The 17,387-nt window shown below is 42.0% G+C and overlaps 1 protein-coding gene across 3 annotated transcripts in view; it reads left to right on the forward strand.

Annotated features, from left to right (window-relative positions):
* Positions 1–1,147: 1,147 nt before the first annotated feature.
* LOC105354240 (transcription factor Maf) overlaps positions 1,148–17,387 on the forward strand; it is a 70,670-nt gene continuing 54,430 nt past the window's right edge. For 2 of the 3 annotated variants that reach the window (XM_020703686.2, XM_020703685.2), the window contains exons 1-2: positions 1,148–2,801; positions 7,832–7,897. In XM_020703686.2, the coding sequence (XP_020559345.1) occupies positions 1,825–2,801; positions 7,832–7,859 (1,005 nt within the window). In that variant the 5' untranslated portion in view covers positions 1,148–1,824 and the 3' untranslated portion in view covers positions 7,860–7,897. The remainder of the gene's footprint in view (positions 2,802–7,831; positions 7,898–17,387) is intronic. The other variant, XM_004069693.4, reaches the window with a different exon arrangement.

Below are 17,387 nucleotides of genomic sequence, written 5' to 3' on the forward strand. Positions count from 1 at the left end.
AGGCAATGTTTCATAAACTCTGTTTAAAAACAGAGAAAAAACCTGTATAGACATGCATTGTGCTTATCTTCTTTACATAAATTGTCATTTACTTAACTAAAATGTTCAATTTGGTTAATTAAAAGCTCTAAATTGGATGCAAAACCTACAAGAACGTAAAGATATCTTTGCTTTTATGGGTGTGTTTTCTTCCTTAATCTTTCTTTTGATGGGACAGGAACATTAAAGCATGAGATGCATCAGATGAAACCCCTCACATGACTAATATGAATTCAAAAGCATCAGATGGGCTTCTGTTATATTTTCTAATGAATAAAACACGATGTTTATCCTTCCTGTCTAACATCAGGTTCCCATGAACAGTCACAGGGACCAAGAGACTATTTACTTGTGTTGGGACACCGGGGAGTGGGATTATCTGCTGGCGGCTTTGTAGTTTTCTGAAGTTTCCCCGTGTGACACGCTCCACGGAGAGTCCTGTGTGCATAGCCGGGTTTATTGTTTGTTCTCGTGTGCCACCACTCCTCCTGAGGAGCGCGCGCGCTCCGGGAGGCGCAGGAAAACACTAAAGCTCTGATCAGACATGGGATTGAGACTAAAGAGAGCAAGGCGACAGACGTTTTCACTGGAGGCCAATCCGTGGGAGAGTGGATTCAATGCACTTGCGTTTGAAGCGAGAGCATTATCGCGCGTGAAAACTGGTTTCCACTCACAGCGTGTAGTTTTCAGTCCAACCGAAAGGTGGCGACATTGGGTTTCCAAACAAGTGAAATCAAGCAGGCAGTTGGGGGTCCTTTCAAACATGATCGCCTTCCTCAATCAAACATCAGCTTCATCAGTGGTCTGATTTTGCCATAAACATCAATCCAGTCTTCAATCAGCTCAAAGCTTTACTTTGAAATTACTTTATAGAAAGAAAGCAGGGATTGCAAAAGGAGATTTAAATTAACCAAATTGTTTTTTTTGTTTATTAATTGATAGATGATTGTTTTCTTTTTTCGAATATTTGAATGCCAAATAATAAAAGAACATAGAAAGAATTAGTATTTAAATGTTGTTTCAATCTGCTTTAGAGAAAAAAATAAACATAAAAATGAATTTCATTCATAAGAAAAATCATAAACAATGTTATTATTATAATGACTGACAAAATTAGCTGTTATGGTTAGGCTCTTTAAAAAACAGTTCACTTTATGTATTTTCTACAGCAAATGTTCATATTAAGGCTACAAATGTAGTCGATAAACGTGTTTGATCGTTCCTCAAAACTTTTCCACACTATTATGCTAATTACGCTCTGTGACGAACACTGATTGGCTGGCTCTCGGTCAATTTCATATTTCAGTCCTGACGTCAGGACGCCTATAAAACTAAGCAATGCTTTTTACTCGTCGTCTGACTGATCCGCTGAAAAAAATCTATCAATTCTTGGGTGGAGTTTTTTTTTCCTCCCTTCATTCTCCACAACTGTTTGCCCGGGACACGTGCGTGAACCTCCTCAAATTGGCGCACTAATCCTAAAAGGAGCCATGAAGTGTTAAACGGTAGAAACAGAGAGAGCGTCGCTCAGACACCCGCACGCTGGGAGAGAGGGAGGAAACAGCGCTGCTCCAATGCGTCTGTGCAACACAGACTGAAGAAAAAAAAACTTATCGACTTACAAAAAGCCGCTTTCGCGCTGCGCAATTAGTGCGAGAAAATTCACCTTTTCCTTCGATTTTGAAGAAAATAAATAAAGAAATCAAGCTGGCTCAGTGCGTGTCTCAGCAGCCTACTTTGACAGGTGCTCCTCACCCCCTTTGGAGGACTGTCAACAGCAAGAGGATGGCATCAGAGCTGGCAATGAGCAACTCCGACCTGCCCACCAGTCCCCTGGCCATGGAATATGTTAATGACTTCGATCTGATGAAGTTTGAAGTGAAAAAGGAGCCGGTGGAGCCCGATCGCAGCATCAACCAGTGCAGCCGCCTGGTCGCCGGGGGATCCCTATCTTCCACCCCGATGAGCACACCTTGCAGCTCGGTTCCCCCCTCTCCAAGCTTCTCGGCGCCCAGTCCGGGATCAGGGAGCGAACAGAAGGCGCACTTGGAGGATTTCTACTGGATGACCGGGTACCAACAGCAGTTGAACCCCGAAGCTCTGGGCTTTAGCCCGGAGGACGCCGTAGAGGCTCTGATCAGCAGCAGTCACCAACTCCAGACCTTCGATGGGTATGCCAGAGGGCAGCAGTTCGGCGGCGCAGCCGGGGCAGGGGGCGCCATGGCCGGGGAGGAGATGGGGTCGGCGGCCGCCGTGGTGTCCGCGGTTATCGCAGCAGCTGCAGCCCAGAACGGAGCTCCCCACCACCACCACCACCACCACCATCACCACCACTCAGCGGCACACCATCCCTCCTCCGGATCTCAGTCCGGCGGAGGCGCAGGGGGAAACCATCAGCACCTGCGCTTGGAGGAGCGCTTCTCGGACGAGCAGCTGGTGACCATGTCGGTGCGGGAATTGAACCGGCAGCTGCGGGGGGTCAGCAAAGAAGAAGTCATCCGCCTGAAACAGAAGAGGAGAACACTAAAGAACAGAGGCTATGCCCAGTCCTGTCGATATAAGCGGGTCCAGCAGCGGCACGTCCTGGAGGGAGAGAAGACGCAGCTCATGCAGCAGGTGGACCACCTCAAGCAGGAGATCTCCCGGCTGGCCAGGGAGAGGGACGCCTACAAGGAGAAATACGAGAAGCTAATCAGCACCGGCTTCAGAGAAAACGGAGGTTCCAGCAGCGACAACAACCCATCATCCCCGGAGTTTTTCATGTGAGTTGACGCGACCAAAACTTTCATTGAGCAAACAAGGAAAAGTGAAGTTTACGCACATCTAAGACGTTGCGCGCGCTCTAATCCAGCCGTTTTGAGCATGACTTAAAAGTTAAGAACATTTTAAATGTTTTTTTTTTTAACTTTTATTGTTTGTTTTGTTTGTCTTTCACTTTAAAGATAGTCAGAAACAGCACATTTATGGGAGATTAAATGGAAAACATAATCAGGTTTATGTCGCCTTAAATTTAACATAATCATCTCGGTCTGTTGTGACCAGATTTACGCATCTTCCTCCGCTCTTCCTTAAATCAAAACTATTAAAGTTTACTTTATTAAAATTATCGATTTCAAATCACAATCTTTGTGGTAAAAATTGTCAAACTTTGCTAAATCCAAAGTTTCCCGATTTCTGTAAAGTTATCTGACTTCATGCTGCCCACGTGTGTTACTAATATTTCTCTTTTAATAAACTTGTCCATCTTCTCATTTGTCGGCCTCACCAACATTATAACATTTATTTCATAAAAGATTGAAACTCTACGCAACTCTTATCTTCATTAAAGTTGGAGCCACATGGGGACAAAATGATTCCAACTGCGTCCTCGGTATTGATTTATAGGCTCCTAAAGGCCTTTGAGTGCGTAAAAAGGTGGAGACTTTTGAGAGTATTTTTCCAACTAAACATACGAATAATTAAGATCAACAAGTGAGACTGGAGAAAAAATACAGAAAAGGACGCCGATCAAGTAGTAAAATAATTAAGGAACACGTTTTTTACGCAAAACTTTAGTTATTATTTTCTTTATTTTAACTTTGTATATCTCCTTTTGTGTTTGACATCGTCAATGGACGGAAATAGGATATCTCAGAAACGCAAAGTTCATATTTAGTTCAAAATGTGAATGATTTGTGTGTCAAAGTTTTATTCCTTGAAATTGTTTTAGCAAAAACTGTGTTTTCTGAATGTGAAAAATTATTAAAATATGCAATTTAAAAAAGACATAACATTATTCCATAAATCACCGTACTGATCGTATTTCTTTTCTTGATTTTTTTTCTTATTTTGCCTGTTTTTTTGCCCCTTTCCCTCACATTTCTCCCTTCACTCATGACTGGAAGTTACATTAAGATTATTCCTGCAATAACAGAAACATCTGGTTCTTGTCACTTTTAGTTTCTTCAGAACAATGTGGAGCGCGGAGCGCGCGTAAATCTTTAAGATAATCGAGCTCTGTTTGTGCCAGAGTAAACATTTTATTTAAAAAAATATTTTATTTTATTTATTTTTACTGAAAGTTTCTTTTAAGATGAATAGGTTTGAAATTATGTCTTATTTAAATTTAAAAAGACGGCCTTTACTTGTTGCGTAAAGAGTCCGAATTTCAGCTAAGAATCCTCTCAAAAACTGAGCCACTATTTTCCCACTTTATCGTTTTATTTAAATTTCTTCCTCTTTCCCAGAAACATGCTCATAAGGGATGTGTAAATGATTGCTTGCGTGATTGATTGAGGGTAAACTTGCCCTTTTTCCATCCGGGTCCACTTGTTGAGCGCTCCGTTTAAAACCAAGCTGTTGGATTTAATATTGGAATGTCAACAAACTGATTCTTAATTTTAGAATTTGGCGCAAATACTTGTTTTCACGAAGCTAAATTGAGGGTTGGATGTGAGAACTTTTTAAGATTATTACAAATGTGCGTTTTTTAAAGAAATGCACATTTGTAATAATCTTAAAAAGTTCTCTTTGAGGTCGGATCTCATAAAAGTCCGGCGCAGGGACGTGGTTTTGTCGGGGCTGACAGGTCCTGGAGAATTGAGCGTGGCCTGCATTGTTTCTGCGTTCTTCATCCTAAGGAGGGGAGATGAAACCCGCAGGATTCGGGTTAAGCTGCTGTACAAGGTCGTGGCCGCCACTATACAAGCTGCTGGAAACCTTTTGGGTGGAGTGTGTGTGGAGGAAAATTTCCTTTTCTCAAGTCCTTTTTTTTAGAGCGAAGCTGTGTGTTTTTGGCGCTCATAAGGACCTATTTGTTTTCTTCTGACCCCTCACTTCTGGGTCACAGTCACCTGGCCTGTGTGGCTCCCATGAAAGCCCAACCTCTCCTGCCTGCAGGAAGGATTTTCTCTGTGATTAAACAGAAGTGAGAGACAGCAAGCAGAGAGATGCTGGCTGCCTTCCTGCTCCTTTCAAATGATAAACGATCAGAGATACATCCTAGAGAGAAGAGGGCCTTTTAGTGAGCATGCATCCATTAATTTATGGCCCTCCTATCTGATTAGGTCAATATTGTGTGCAATTTAATTACATTTGTGTTATAACCCCAGAACTGGAGACAGTAGTTCTTTCATGTCACCTCTTTTTTCCTGTGAGGGCGATGGTGGGGTTGGTTTTACCCATTTGTGTTTGTCATGTGGTGTCACGGGTGGTGTTTTCTGTGTAATGGTTCGTAGGTTTGCAGTGTTTGGGCTCTGTCACTGGAGAAGGATAAGGTGGAAAATTGATGAGCATTGTGGGGGCTGTGGAAATGGCGTGGGATGCTTCTTGCTGGCGTGTGTTAAGACTTGCAGACACACCGAAGGGGCAGGAGAAGCCGTGGCACTGATTCACTTCCTGTGTTGAAGGAGGACAGAAGACGCAGGAAGTAACAGTTCAGGGCTTCCTCCTCTTCTGTCTGCAGCGTGACACAGTCGCCACCTCCTTCTCTAGCTTTTCGCTTCCTCCCATATCTTCATGCAGCGTGCACATGAACGCACGCTGCATTGTTAATCTCATCAGTATGAATTGTAATTCTATTCTCCGGCCCAGCATATTGACTTCTGCACTGTGATCATTTGCAGTCTGTCCTATGATTAGGTTATTAAAGATAATGTAGTTGTCTGCCGTCACAATATTGGCCCTCTGTAATTTAGGTCAACTATGGAAAATCACTTTGAAATTTATCAGTATTGACATTTGAATCACGGTCATGTAGGACGATTTAATGTCTCAGAATTAATAGGAAAAATGATGTGAACACTGCTCAGTGTCTGTTTGTGTGGGATTGCTCAATAGGAGTCTTTGTGCTTTAACTAGCCTATTAGATCTGTACTAATGAGCCTTTGGATGTCAAAGTGGCATATTTTTAATCCTGTTATCTACAGAAGATAATAAAGGGACAGTAATCTTTCGAAGAAGACAGTATTTTTCATGTTTTTGCAAGTACTTTTTTTATGAAAATCCTACCAAATTGTAATTTTATTGGAGCTTGGATTATCAGTGCAATTTCATTTCCAGGGGATCCCCTGTAAACTTTTTCATTTCAACATAATAAACCCACCCAAAGAGTTACACACATTGGCCAACAAAGGAGGACACACTTTCAATCTCTTCCCCTCAATCTGAATCTGCATCACCCCGCACCACAAACATTTACATTTAAAGTGATTTAAATCAGCTGCATTTGTTCCTCTGAGGATTGTTCATCATCCAGACTGGCAGTGGCAGAGCCTCGCACTCTTCTCAGTCTTCTGCATGTGTCCTGAGTTGTGTTGTTTATCTGAAACCTGATAATTTCACTTTTCTCTTCTGTTTGTGCTAAGAATGCAGCAGCTGTAAAGAAGGTTTGTCCTTCTGCAGATGCAGCTCATCGGGTAACTCTACCTTAAACAGAACCTGGACCAGCATGAAGGAAATGTCCAAACTGTGCTCAGACAACTTGAATTGTTTAGAATTGCAGTTGCTTTTGAAAAAAAAAAAGCATTGTCACAGCCTTGGGGTTTGATTGTATGAGATCCCAGATTTTTGAGGATTGAGGGTGCAGAAGCAGGCTGCTTACCAGTTTTTTTTTGTTAGTGTGGCTGTGTTCTTTTGTGTTCACCTGTGCCGCGTTGTGTTGTACAGGCAAGAGCTGGAGCCATGCCCGACCCCTGTGTGTTTTACCTGCATCTCAATGAAGCCAGAGGTGATTTACCCTTCTGCTGGAGTCAGCCTCTCGCTCAACCACTCAAACAGACATTGATCTCTTTCCTTGGCAAGGTGACCCACTGCATTGTTAGGCTGCTGCAGCCTCGCCTCTCTTTCATTTGTACCTGGGAAAGGCCTTGACCCCACACACTGTTGTGGCCCTCTGCACATGGACCTCACCACCTTCTCTGATGTGTGCTTGTTTTGGTTAACTAGAGTTTGCAACCTAAGTGTGTCCATGTTCCCGAGTACATCAGAGAAGGTTCAAATGTAGTCATTTCTGTGGCTCGGAAACTTTAGACTCTCTGCAGGCTGAAGATAATGCAGACCTGGAAGTCTTTCATGTCGATGGCTTTTGGTTTTCAGGTGACAACAGCCCTCTCTGTGCTGCAGGTCTGACACTGGCAGCTTTCATGTAGCTGCAGGGGTCAGAGTACAATTGTGCGGGTGTGAATCGGATTACAGTAAAATGAATGGTTTTCATTGTTGCTTCAAGATAGACTGAAGGGCATTAATAAACTCCTTGGGCTCATTTCTTTTTTGGTAACAAAACAACCAAAAAAAAAGAAAAATAACAAGCAGAACCTTTTCCTAAAAGATGGCTCTTAACCATTGTTTTGAATTCTCTTAACGGTACTAATATGCAATTCCAATTTTGTAGAATTGACTGAATTACATCTTAATTTCCAATTAAAAACAAAAATCTGATTATTTGCTTTGTTATTTACACGTCTCTGTGTACGTGTGGGTGTGCGCACAGATATATAGAAATGTGCAAATGTATTTTTATCTACGTCTTGCAAATGCACAGGAAGACATTTTCATCTCCTTTGATAGATACCAAAGGGATGATGACCATTTAAATAATTGCTAATTTTATCCTTTTTGATGCTAACTGTTCTGTTTTTTGCTCTTTTACCTCTCTTTTACCTGCGTTAATTGTCTTAAATAAACCTTTCATTCAATGAGTAGAATTCTTCTGAAGCTTAATTTGAACATGTCTGTTATTCTTTTCAATCAATCAAGTCCCTCCTGCCTCAAACATTGTGTAAAACAGTCATTTTTCTGCTTTTCTTCTTTACAGGACATCAAGAAAATTCCTCCATCTGTGATAGAGAACTTGTGTGTTCCAACCAACCTGGAGTTGAAGGTAACACGTTTTCCTCTGTCTCCTTCTGCACATGCTCATTTGACACAGGTTCATTAACGCATTGAACCATGAAACATAACTGTCATAAACGGTCAACTAACTTTGCGTAGCTTTATTATATAAAATTCGTACAGATATTTTAATTCATATAAACCAACTTATCCAGTAATACATTCAGAATACTTTGAATCATAAAATTCAAACTCCTCTATTTATTTCCAGTTTTTTTTAATCTTTGACACTTTTAATCCTGTTTACCTTTGTGATAATGAAAGAAAGATGGCTGAGAAATGATCAATTTTTGATTGTCATGAGTGAGTTTTTGTTCTTTATTCAAACACAGACCTAGTACTCTCGAATCAAAATATATTCCATAATGTCACGTCTTAACTGCATCTAAAAACACACACGCTGTATCTTTCAAATGTATCTTTCAAAACAGATAAAGAGTGCAACATCCTGTCCAGAGTTTGTATTGTACTGATGTATTTATATGGCCTTTATTCTTACCTCAAATACAGTTTAGTACCAGCACACCTCCTTTGTAAATATCTACTGTGTGTGTCAACAGTCTGTTTGTGACTTTGGCAGTGTGATGAGGGCTGACACACTCAGTCCTCCTGGGATGAGAGCAAAACCCTTCACCCCTGACCTCCTGATTTACTTTCATCCTCCTTTCTTCTCTTGTGCAGAAAAACAGTGAATATTATTACAGTTCATGGCTTGACACACAGATTGACGGTAGGATCTGTCTGACATTTTTGGCTGTGAAGGAGAAGGAGATCAGGAAAGAAATGGACCTGCGTTTGGCTGTGGACATCAGCAGGAAAGTAAAGGGGCTGGATGGCAGGAGGGCTCCTGGCCGGGGATGCAGACAGACAGGCAGGGTAACCAGAGGCAGGCAGTGACCTTCCCTCCTGCTTGAGGATCGAAGGCTTTATTTAAAGGCCTGGTCAATGCTGGGTGCTGCTGAGGTATCAGACTGGCAGCCAGGCGACTCATCACCACTGTAATACAACTCTCCCACGCTAACCCCCATCCCACACACACACACACAGGCGGGACAGGACACTCTCTGGACACCTCGGGTTTTATCCTGTACAGTCAAAAGACTGGACAGAGAAAACAACAGCATCAGCATCAGCTAATTTTACTGTACAGCACAAAGTATACGTTACTTTCATCAGATGCTGAGTACCAGAAATGATGTGGGGATGGTTTTTTCCACCACTTTTGGATGTGTGGGCACAGCATGGGGGTGCTGAAGGAGTTAAAGCCTGAATGAAGGCAGGCTGCTCAGAAAGGACTCTGTGTGTGTGGAGCATGTGCTTTCGTTCACACGTGTGTGTCTGCGGCTCTGGGACACCTGCGTGCTTCAGCATTTTCTGGCTGTCAGGAGCGCCGAGGTCACAGGCAGGGGAGTAGAGAGGGCACATTAGAGGAAGCTCCAGAGCCCCCCATCCACCACGCCTCACTTCAACAACCCCTTCCTTTCAACCGCTTTCGCCGCCGTCATCCCCTCTCATACCTCGCGCGACTCCACTCGCAGTGACGGGGTGAGTCGGCCACTCGTGGCGAGGGGGCAAAGGAAGGCGAGATGGTGCTGTGGCTGACAGAAGGCAGGTCAGGTTTATGTAGATACAACAGAGGAGGAAGGACATGCGCACATGCATGAAGACTCATCAATATGGAGGCCTGCAGGTGCAGTGAGGGTGGAAGAGGATGTATGTTTAAATGCATTTTAAATGAATTTTTTCCAAATAATTTATTTTCCACAGAAAACTTAAAGTCCTCATTAAATTTGGAAATAAACAAATGAAACATTTATTTATTATTAATAATAATAAAAACACTGAATGATGTAAAGGTATAATCAAGATGTCAAGGTTTCTATCTCAACAACACTAAAGTGTAATTTAGAAAACACTCATGTCTTCCACCTCGAGCAGGACAGGCTCCTCTTGCAGAGTGACACACTCAACTTTCCTCTCTACCTGGGATATATATAACTACTACAGCTGAGACTCATTACACTGGTTCAGTTTCAGTGGTGACACAGACATCATCCTCCATCCAGAAAATCCAGCAGACAGGGAGGATACGAGCTGAATGTACGCTCATTATGGGCCGTAGTCTGAGACGAGAGGAAGCAAGCATAAGTATGTTCCAAAATACAAAAAAAGAAATGAGAGGGATGGGGGGGAGTCACTCTCAACGCTTGTAAAGATACACAAGCTGAACAACTGTGTTTAGATGTGGCTTGTTTTCAAAAATGTGCTGTGTTTTTACTTCTAAGCTACAGAATAGATGACACTTGAGGAGGCAGCTTCACCCTGGAGCCAAGCCTCTGTGCATCAACCCGCTCCGCTTTTAACTTATGTTAATACTCCATTTTATCTCAGCAGTTTCAGCTCTTTAAGCCTGAATTGTGTTGTTTTATTCAAACATAATTAGTTGTGAAGCTGTAACAGTGGAGTGTGTGTCTGTGTGTGCCTCCAAGCCACTGCTGTCCCCAGGTTGCGAGTGTGTGTTCACAGCGTGAGTGAAAGAGAAACTTGTAACGAGCCGGAGGTTAGTGTGATATAATGTATTCCCCTGAACCACCGCAGCCAGCAGCCCAGGGCCTTCCTCCAGCCTGCAGCCTCCTCGTCTTCACACACATCCCAGCCTCCCAGCCTCCCCACTTCCCCGCGGTGTCTGCCCAGCGCTAGCTGCTTAGCATTGCACCCACTGTCTAATTGAATTCTAACACTTGGGCGTTAGCTCCTGATGCCATACAGATGTTAACACGGCACAATACTAACAGTCCCCAGGACGTGTTTCAACACGATTCTCCTAAAGAGAAAATCAGTGCTAAGCTCACTCTGGCAGAACATGATTTATTCAGAGCTCCAAACTATGTCTTCTGTTTCCCCTAAAGGACCGTCTTTTATAGCCATCAGCAAATCAGCACTTCTTATACACACATGGAGCACATGCGGAGTGTGTTTTCTCATGCTTCAGCGTGGCTGCATCTATTGTCCCTCATATAAATGTGTCTGCTGCTTTTTCTGCATCCATATTACTGCCGATACCGTCCATCCACTCTGCTTGACACCCTCACTTTTATTCCTTGGCTCTCAAACACTAGCTCTGGGCTTTAATGGCACATATTTCCTGGGCCCGGCTGAAACGGGATGCATCTTCTCCTTGTTAGCTTGATAAATAACTGTGCTGCTGAGAAAGTGCTGAATTTTAGCTTTCAGCCTCTATTTTGTGCTGGATGACATTAATTTTAAGTGCTGAGAGGGAGTTAACTAATACAGACAAATAAATAAGGAGGAGGGAGGGGAAGGTGTGGAGGTTCTGGAATCTTGGATGTTCCGTACCCCACCACACACTTACACACAACTCCTTGTTAGCTGTTTAGGTGGCAGCATTTGCAGATGCAATATGCGAAGCTGCAAAAAGACACAATCAGACACACTCACACTTTCTCCACCGATGCTCCTATTGTTGACCAAACTGTCAAATCCTCTCATCTAATTATAGAATTCAGCTTCTGCAAGGTGTCACTCTGTAACTCTCCGGGTCCTTCTTTATCTTCTTCCCATTCTGCCGCTCTTATCCGCTCTCTCAGTTGTCCTGAAATTTTGCGTTTCATCAGAAACAGAAATTAGTGTGGCAGTAATGCGGTGCAGGGTCGCAGCGTACAACTGCGAGGACGCAGACAATCAACCAGATTACCTTTAAGACGCTCATAAGCTGCAATTTAAATTCTAAGAATAGGGGGAAATAAAATTTAGGTGGTGGAAAAAAGGAAGTTTACTTTTTTCAGTTGCAACTCAGGAATTAAGTTATTAATTATATAATACATTTCCTAAAAGCACACACGAGTGCAGAAAATGCTGTGATGCAACAGCGTCAGCAAATTAAACTGCAGTTTTTCTTATCTTATTTTTAAAAGACATTAACTTCTCCTAAACTACACTTGAATTCCTATTTTTTTTTTCAAAACTAATGTTTTGAAAAGCAGCACTATTAAAACACTTGGGTTATTTCTTCAACCCTATTCTTGGGTTATTTATTGTGGAATATGTTTTTGGGTTACTTTTTAGAGCAATACAAATTTTGGGGGATTGTAATGGTTTTATTTTTACCAAATTTATTTTTTTTAGTAACCCAGAAAATAGTTGGTTCCTTTCATAGTTGGGTTAAAAACAACCTGACTTGGGTTATTTTTAACAAAGGAGTTTTTAGTGTGAGCAACATTTTAGCTTTCATTTTCTAACCAACATAAATTCTTGTTCTGTTTTACAGTTTTTTAGCCACGGAGCCCATGATGAATTTATGTTTAAATGCATCGTTTGTCTCACGACACCAGCAAAAACCACAGCTGTAAAGCTGCTTTACAGCTACCTTATAAAGAAAGAGTAAAAGGATGTAGGCACCATAGTAAAGCAGTACTGATCCCAACTTCTATCAGCCGAAGAAACAAAGTTCTCCTTAAACACCATCATCCACACATCGTAATACAAATGTCTTTTTGCTTTTCATTACTTCTTTTAACGTAAAATCTGCATCTGCATTTGTATGAAGTGTAAAATTTCACATGAGGCACACTTATCTACTAACACGACAAACTGGAACTAGCGACATCCCATACATTATTTTAACAATTTATGGTGTGGGGATAAAAAGGTCAGTGGTTGAGAAGTGGCTTCATGTAACAAAAAGATGCATGAACTCAGCATTGCAGAACCTTCAGTCAGCATCTTAGCTCAGCGCTATGAGGAGAAAACAAGCCGGAGTGATTCCACTGTGTGTTGGAGTGTGTGAGTCTGTGTTTGCGCTCTCTGTTTACGGGGGAACCGTAATGAAACACCTCACAACAATAGATTTACTTGGTCTATCATTATTGATCGTGCATCTTCCTCTTTTGGCCTTTGTCTCATTTTGATAAATGTCTTTTATTACCACATTTTTAAACTGGCGATGGAAGCGTGAGATGAGCTCAGATTTTGATTTTAAAGTGATGCTTTTATTAGACCAAATCTATTTTTGTCAAAACAAGGCCCTGCTCTGCAGATGCCATGCCAGCGGTGCATGTGTCTGTTTGCAGCACTGGGTTTAATTTCCAGGGTGTATTTATCACATGCTGTCATGGTGTGGTCACATGACCGCCTGAACCACTGCCAGCAATTAAGGCTGATAAATCACTCATTTACAGGAAGAGGAGGGACAGAGTCGGAAACAAGGGAGTGATAAGAGAGAGGGAGAATAATAAATGGTCCGTAACTCTTTAAAGGTATTTTACTCTTTTATTTTTAAAACGGGAATGTTGAATGCTATTGTGTTGGAGCAGTGTGGTATGAACTCTTTACCGTAAGGCTCATTGACTTCCACAGCCAGTGACCATGAGACAGATGGTAGTTGTTTGTGGTTTATTGTGATTGTGACCTAACTGCACTACTTTATTTACTGCTGAAGGAGCGTGCTCATGTGTCTTCGCGTGTGCATGCTTTTGCACTCCTGTGCATGCAAATTGGCACAGCAAAAGACAAAAGACGTAGAGGAAAATGTACGTTCAGACCTCGAGAAGACACATTAAAACGCTTTGACAGTTGTTGTTTTTTTTGTTTTTTTAAATAAGGTAGAAGTTAAACAAAAAAAATATCTGATTTTGGTTCTGTTCATCAGATATTTGAAAAGTAAATGTTTTGCTGATGGTAAAACTCTGGCGTCTCGTTGGGATGTAAATGGCTTCTAACCTATGCAGCGTCTCTATACATTTCATCTGCGTGTTTTGCAGCAGTCCAGGTCGGAGCTTTGCAGAGACTCAGCCTGCCCGCTCACTTCAAAAGAGTTGATTAAAGATTTATGATGAGAAAAGAAAAAAAATACCCATTTTAAATAGACTTAAAGAAGAAGAGAAGAGCGTGAAGAAGAAAAAAAGTGTTTTTTAGAGAGTCAGAGTTGTCATTCATTAATGCATGTGGTTATTTATAATAACAAATATAGTTGAGTCAATAACAATCAATAATCAGAACGAGGTTAGAAATCAGCTGCTGTACATGCAGGCAGGTCCAGAGGCTTCAGTTGCTTTAAGAGTTAAGGCCTTTTAAAAACATTTTTAATGGCCTGCTTACTTCGGAGTGCATCTAGAGCTTGCATGTGCAGCAGCTGCGTATGAACACAATGACATCCTCCACAGAGGAAAGCCCTCGCTGTCTGCAGCTTTACCAGCAGAAAAATCCAGAAAGCTGGTGTGAATGACAAAAGCATTCCTCCAGGGGAAAAAAATAATCTGTCTACATACTGACAACTCCAAAACACAAAGTCCACACTGTCTGTTTGGCAATACTTCACACACACTGTCGACCGTGTGAAAATATTTCTATTTTGTGAAGTGCAAATGTTTAGGTTCTCTCAGATCTGTCCGCCTTATTTGCTCTCTTTGTAGGAGAGAATTTTTTTATGTTTTAGCTCCTTTTTCTTGCATTTGCTGTGGTTTTTAAGTCTTCTGTTGATAAAGTGCTGCTCTAGGAAGACTATCAGCTGAGAAAAATCCCATCTGAGTTATTTTGCGCACATGTGTGACGTAAAAGGAGGTGCACCTTCTGCTCACTTCTCTGTATTTCTCCACCTCTGGTTAAAGGCTGACGCATGCATGAGTGCAGGAAGCAGGAGCTGGGAGGGAGGGAAGAGAGGCAATGAGTTTGCTCATTTTTGCCACGTTTGACATATTTTCTGGACAAACTCTGGGTGGAGATGAACCACCACAAAACACTGTCTAATTACCTTTTTTATAAATGTCACTGTAAATCTTTTAAAAATTATATCAGTTTTAAAAAACACCCTGCTCCTGACTGAGTTCTCCACATGTTTTTTTCCATCCATTTGTGCCTGAAAAATCATATATTTAAAATGCATATAAATGGAGTCGACTTCAGTTTATTAATTAAAGGTGACAACCTCTAATTAAACTTCTGTCAAATGGGTCCAAAACACGGGCAAATAAAGCAACATCTCTGTTTATGATGAATCCTCTAACAGGAATGATTGATTAGAAGCAGAAGGAGAAACGGAGTACGTCCCATTTTTAATTAAGACAGCGCACGCTTAAAAGTTCAATCCCTCATGCTCATTGAATCTTGATGGTACAAACAGGAGCAGCAAGGTGTTCTGTGCGGTGTGTTTTATGTGGCTTTATCTTGAGTGAATTTAAGGGCTTGTAAAAAGTGGAATGTTATTAGCGTCAGACCACCTGGGGTGAACATCTGCAGCCTCACACTGCAGACCCAACATACATCACCGCTTCTCTCCTCTGCTACTTACTGTCACACACATACACACTCACACACATCGTCACTGTTCTGCTTTTTTGCATAACTTCTGTTTTTCGTGGCTCCTATTATGGGGTGGTCGTTAAAAATATTTTGGAGCCACAAATTTTGTCATCTCAAAGTTCACAGGTCAGCAGGGCGTCTTTCTTACAGCAGATTGGATAATTTTTAACCGAGGAGGATATATGGATGAGTCTTGTTTGTTTTTGTGCAGCTTTTGCATGAAAGATTCTTATTTGTTTGGTTGTTTTTTTATTTTTCTTTGGAGGAGTGAGGGATTCCACTGTAACTACCCTCAGTTGAATAATTAGATGTTCTTTTCAAGTTCTATTAGAGCTGTTTTTCATTTTCTCAAGCATTATTTTTTCATCTTCAAAGCAAAAGCTAAAACAGGGCGATCATTGCAATTTAATTACTACAAATCCCTTTGTGAATTTCTTCTTGTGTTTGTTTACATGCAGAGATTTGCCGGCTTCTGCACTTTTATTTTTGTGCGTTTACTGATTTCATGGGTTTGTTTCAGAGTCTGCTGCCTTCTTATGTCATTGGCGCGTTTCCTTTTTATTTTTAGCCTTTTCTTGCACACATTTGTGTGCAGATGAAGCTGCACTGGGGTTTATTTAAATAGATAAGATGCTGTTTTATTCCCAATCAGAGGAATCTCCTGTCGCATTTCAGTCTCTTCATAATAACCCCCAGCATTGCTGCACTCTCCCCAGACATGCGCGTACACGGAGTATTGCAGACACTGCAGTTTTCTCCCCCTCTGAGGTAAGAGGCTTTGATAAATGAAAATAAATACTTTTCTTCATATGAGGAAGAGGGGGGAAAGGAGAAAATGGCAGAAGTGACAGGAGGTCTCTGGCAGTTTGATGCCTCGGTACAAGTAAATATACGAGGGGGAAACAGCTCGTGGAACACTGGCTGAGTGTGGTGCAATTTAGCACTAAAACACACGCACATCTTCAATCATTGTGGAGGAATAAAAGTGAGGAAGACGGTGATTCACAGAGGTGGGCTGCGGGAGATACAAGATATAGCAACTGGCCTGTAAGCTGACACATTACTCGAGTAACAGTGAGCAGGAAAAAACATGATTTAGAGGAAACCAGTTTTCCTCCTTTTCTGTCTGCTTCTGGGACTGCAAGGTCACGTAGAGCCCTTCTTTCTCTACCTTTGTCTTCCTCCACTCCTTTGGACCTCATTTCATTCAACACTCCCAAACCTCAGACAGCTCCATAACTATAACTCTCTGCGCTCCGTCCTTTCCTCCTCTCCCGTCTTCATCCAAAGCTAAATGACTCTGTCAGAAATAAAGAACACGTATCTTATCTACTGCCTCCACTCTGCTGTCTCAATCCTTGCTGACGTCACACAAATTTAAGAAAAAAAACAAACTTCCAGATGACGAACTCTCTTAGTTGGAAGCTTTTGTTAAGCGTGTTTGCTTGCAGTGCTGAAAGTCTAACATAACGATATGCAGCCCACAGAGCTGCAGACAGTAGCTTGACAGAAGACAGGTGTCCACTCATTCTGTTTTTTAAGCACACACATGAAGATTCTTCCTTTCCTGTCATCCTTCTCTCCTCCCTGTGGTGTGGAGGAGGAAAAAGGGACCCACAGCTCAGTGCGATACGCATGCTTTTGTCATTGTGTGTGTGTTTAAGCTGCAGCCACTCAGCGGGATGCCACACAGGGATGTGTGAATAAAAACAAAGTAAAATGGAGTTGGAGGGAGTGCGACAGGGATAAAACTCATGGAGTAAACTGACATGAGCTCCAGAAGTCTGCTGGTTCTCCCCAAACACTCCACCGCTAACAGTTACAACACAAAGAGCAGCACAGACTTTGATCAGCATGTATTGTGATGACTTTGCCTTTCCGTTAGCCGAAAGTGCTCACCCCCACAAAGTTGGCCTGCACACACAGTTCGGGGGGATCAGAGGTTATGAGCGAAGCGCATCGACTGATTTACCCGTACATGAAGGTTATGCATATGTTTATTGAACCATGTCCAATTCGCTCGCCTCACCTGAGTAAATTAGTTTGATGTGTTTGCACTCTGTGATGTTCAGGCTTGTTCTTTGTTGTGGAGGCGCATGCAGCCAGGAAAATAAGAGAACGGAGAGAAATGGAGGGCACAAGGCCGCTCTAAGCAGAAAGTG

Source organism: Oryzias latipes, chromosome 6, assembly GCF_002234675.1.
Source record: "Oryzias latipes chromosome 6, ASM223467v1".
NCBI classification, from domain to species: Eukaryota; Metazoa; Chordata; class Actinopteri; order Beloniformes; family Adrianichthyidae; genus Oryzias; species Oryzias latipes.